General features: G+C 39.8%; 1 protein-coding gene across 3 annotated transcripts in view; it reads right to left on the bottom strand.

Moving 5' to 3' along the window:
- The window catches only part of atp9b (ATPase phospholipid transporting 9B), a 60786-nt gene that overhangs the window by 51869 nt on the left and 5740 nt on the right, over window positions 1-3177 (bottom strand). For all 3 annotated transcript variants that reach the window (XM_050034258.1, XM_050034255.1, XM_050034257.1), the window contains one exon: window positions 371-544. In XM_050034258.1, the coding sequence (XP_049890215.1) occupies window positions 371-544 (174 nt within the window). The remainder of the gene's footprint in view (window positions 1-370; window positions 545-3177) is intronic.

Below are 3177 nucleotides of genomic sequence, written 5' to 3'. Positions count from 1 at the left end.
AAAAAATATTTTTTTCACGGGCCATTTAGTGAGTTATTACAGACACCCTATCGGCTAACGGCGTCCCTACGTCGCCCCGGTCAAAATGGTCGCGTAACGATTACGTCACATCCAGAGGCAGCCCGTAACTTTACAGGAACCTTCGTCGTACTCCCCTCTCTCAGTGGAGACATGGCTGTTGAGAGGGCCGAGTGAGAGGACATTCCTGTAGTAGTTCCTGTCCCCCAAATAGTACCAGGAACTTCTTCAGTGGAAACGAGCCTATACAGTATCCGTACCACATTACTTTGAGTCATAACCATAGCCAACATAAGTCATTATGTCGTAATAAAAACACATAAACAACAACAATGCAATGCTGTACAAATACCTGCCACAGAGAACTTTCCACCCTCCAAGGAGAAACCAGCCGAGGCCTCTCTGTCTCTGGTTGACCCTGGCCCGGGGCAGCGTCTGGTAGTCGCTCTCATCGTTCTCAAAGCCTTCTTCCGACATCATGAGAGGCATTTCATCCAGGTTGGAGGGCTCATCTTCTAACGAGTATCTGTGAGAAGGACATATTACAGTCAGATATAAAGAAACTGAACATGGATATGTGACACACTGTTCCCAAAAGGGACCTGCTATTGTGAATCAAGGATGATAACATTTTGTGTCACAGTGCAATTGCAGGCTTGTACTTTTTAGATGTCACAATATTTCACTTGAGGTGAAAATAACATTTAGATATATATATTCTACTCATTACAATAAGCTCCTCTTTTTATCCACATAGATGCTGAATTATCCACGATCTATGTACAGGCTATGTGGCCAAACTTTGAACATTTTGTAGTCAGCGGACTGTCAGTACTGAAGAATGACAGACTGCTCCATACAGCAGCAGATGTGCAAAAGACTAAAGAAAAGCCAAGATTAAAGCCCAGTTGGCTCAGTTCCTCCATCACTAAGTACTGTAGAGTTCGCCGCCCATTCACATTATAAAGAAACACTGGAAACACTCTTGAGAAGCACATAATGTCTTATTCATGAGGCCTCTTTACAGAATTAAGGCAGTCTGAGGCCTGACAGGAAAAACCTAGAGGAACTCACAATACTGGCTAAGTCACCATAAACCAACTCTAGCTGCACACTGACAGCACACACCACAATACTATAGAAGCACCTATAGAGACGATGCAAACTACACACAAACCACAATAAATTCAGAATGAAAAACAAAGATGCACCTAAACTGAGCATAAAATCTTAAATGAAAATATTTCGTAATATGTTAATATTTGAGTCAGTAATAAGTAAAGGTCTATCTATTGACACACAGCTTAATGTGATGGATAGCCTGCTGTAGTATCGGGTAGCAAAGGGGATATCAGGTTTACTATAAGAAGAGCGTCTTTCGTGGTTACTATAAAGTCAGGCCATTTTCCATTCTGCTGGCATGTAGCTGAGGCTATGCTATTTTTACCTGCTTTCAAAACACCAATAACCGTATTTACACCTGGTGTACTTCTGCATGCACAACCACACATCAAACGCTCACTCAACAAATGCCAAGCAGGTCTTCATACTGGAATTGGAATAGTGTGCCCTCAAGCTTATCAATTCGTTTGACCAATGCCGGCATGTTTTTCTGACAGTTACACATTGCAAAACAATGATTCAAACTCATGCGTACATGCTGCTAGAGACTTGCAAGAAGGTGTCATGAAAGAGAGTAGGAAACAGTCCAAAGTGTGGCTTCATTTCACAGAGAAAGATGACAACAGCATTGCTTGTAATGTCTGTAAAGTGATATTTTCAAGTAAGAGTGATAACAGCAGCAATATGCTGAAACACCTCTCTATGCCATTTCAGCAATGCTGTGAAGTTCAAACTCTACACGAGAGCCACTTCTTCCCAACTGAGCAGCGCATCCTTTACCTAGGGTTAACGCCACGCAGGCAGGCTTAGCACATTTTTTCTTTGACTAAGAAAACCTAAATGAAAATGTATACTTTACAAATATTCACTCATGTCATTCAAAAGCACGTCCCATGCACAACTTGGTGCAGGTGATGACAGGAAACATCAGAATGATAGTAAATAGGCAGATAGTGTTGCTGCCTCTTTACTATCATTCTCTCATTCCATCTAAACTGTGTTCAGACTCAGAGATAATAAACCAATTGCTTTTATACTAAAAACCTATGTTAGCCTCCTTCTTTTCACGCAAGTATTTAATTTGGAATCAATAAGGGAATCAATAAAGACCTGGACTGATAAGCAGATTCATAACGGCAATGGTATCAATAAAACCTTACCAATTCCAAATCCCTAAAGGTGTTAATAGGATGTGATAGAAGCTGCCTATCACTGCTGTCAAAATTGATTACACTGATCCAGCACAATACGACATTTTAGACACCAAAACTTCAACATTCATACCTGATACATATTAAATAGACAACATTAGAAGACCTTCAGAACCAAAATAGTACCAAGTATTTCAAATCTAGTATCTGTATACAGTGGCTGATCACTTTCATTACCAGCAATCACTTGTTGAATGGAAAAACCCACTCCAACACACAGAAATAAAACCATGCGCAACTGGGGAACATTTATTTCGAAACCACATCACTTCTCTTGCTTTTGTTAGGCCTGGAGTGAGAGTCGAAGAAGCTGGTGACTGCAGGTGTTGAGACTCACTGAATATTTGCTGATTAAAGTTTCTGTGTTTTCTGCACACAGAGTGTGAATATGACAAAAGCCAGAGACTGATGATAAAAGTAACACCCCAGCTGTGAATGAAGTATAATTAACTAAACAACAGCGGTGCACATATATACATTGTAGATTTTGTACTTAAGTGTTTTACTGCCCTGTGAATACAGAGTTTTTCACAGGTTAGTTATTTATGGCTGGGAGCTTTAACATCCAACACTTGAAAGCTGACTGCAGAACATACGTACATTCACAAGCTGATTTGTGATTTTAACTTACTTTTCCATTTTATTCAACTGCATGAAAATGAACAATTCTGGGAAGGTTTCAATCAGTACTATATGCACATTAAATTTCATTTTTCAGACTTCTTAAAGGGCCAGTGTGTAATATTTGGCATCGTTTATTGTCAATCTGAATCTGAATCTGAATATTCTACCCATTAATATGTTTATACAAGTGCATGATCGCTAT

This window comes from Epinephelus moara, chromosome 22 (assembly GCF_006386435.1).
Source record: "Epinephelus moara isolate mb chromosome 22, YSFRI_EMoa_1.0, whole genome shotgun sequence".
In the NCBI taxonomy this organism is placed as follows: Eukaryota; Metazoa; Chordata; class Actinopteri; order Perciformes; family Serranidae; genus Epinephelus; species Epinephelus moara.
Note: the sequence above shows the minus strand (reverse complement) of the source record. Positions and strands in the feature narration are given on the sequence as shown.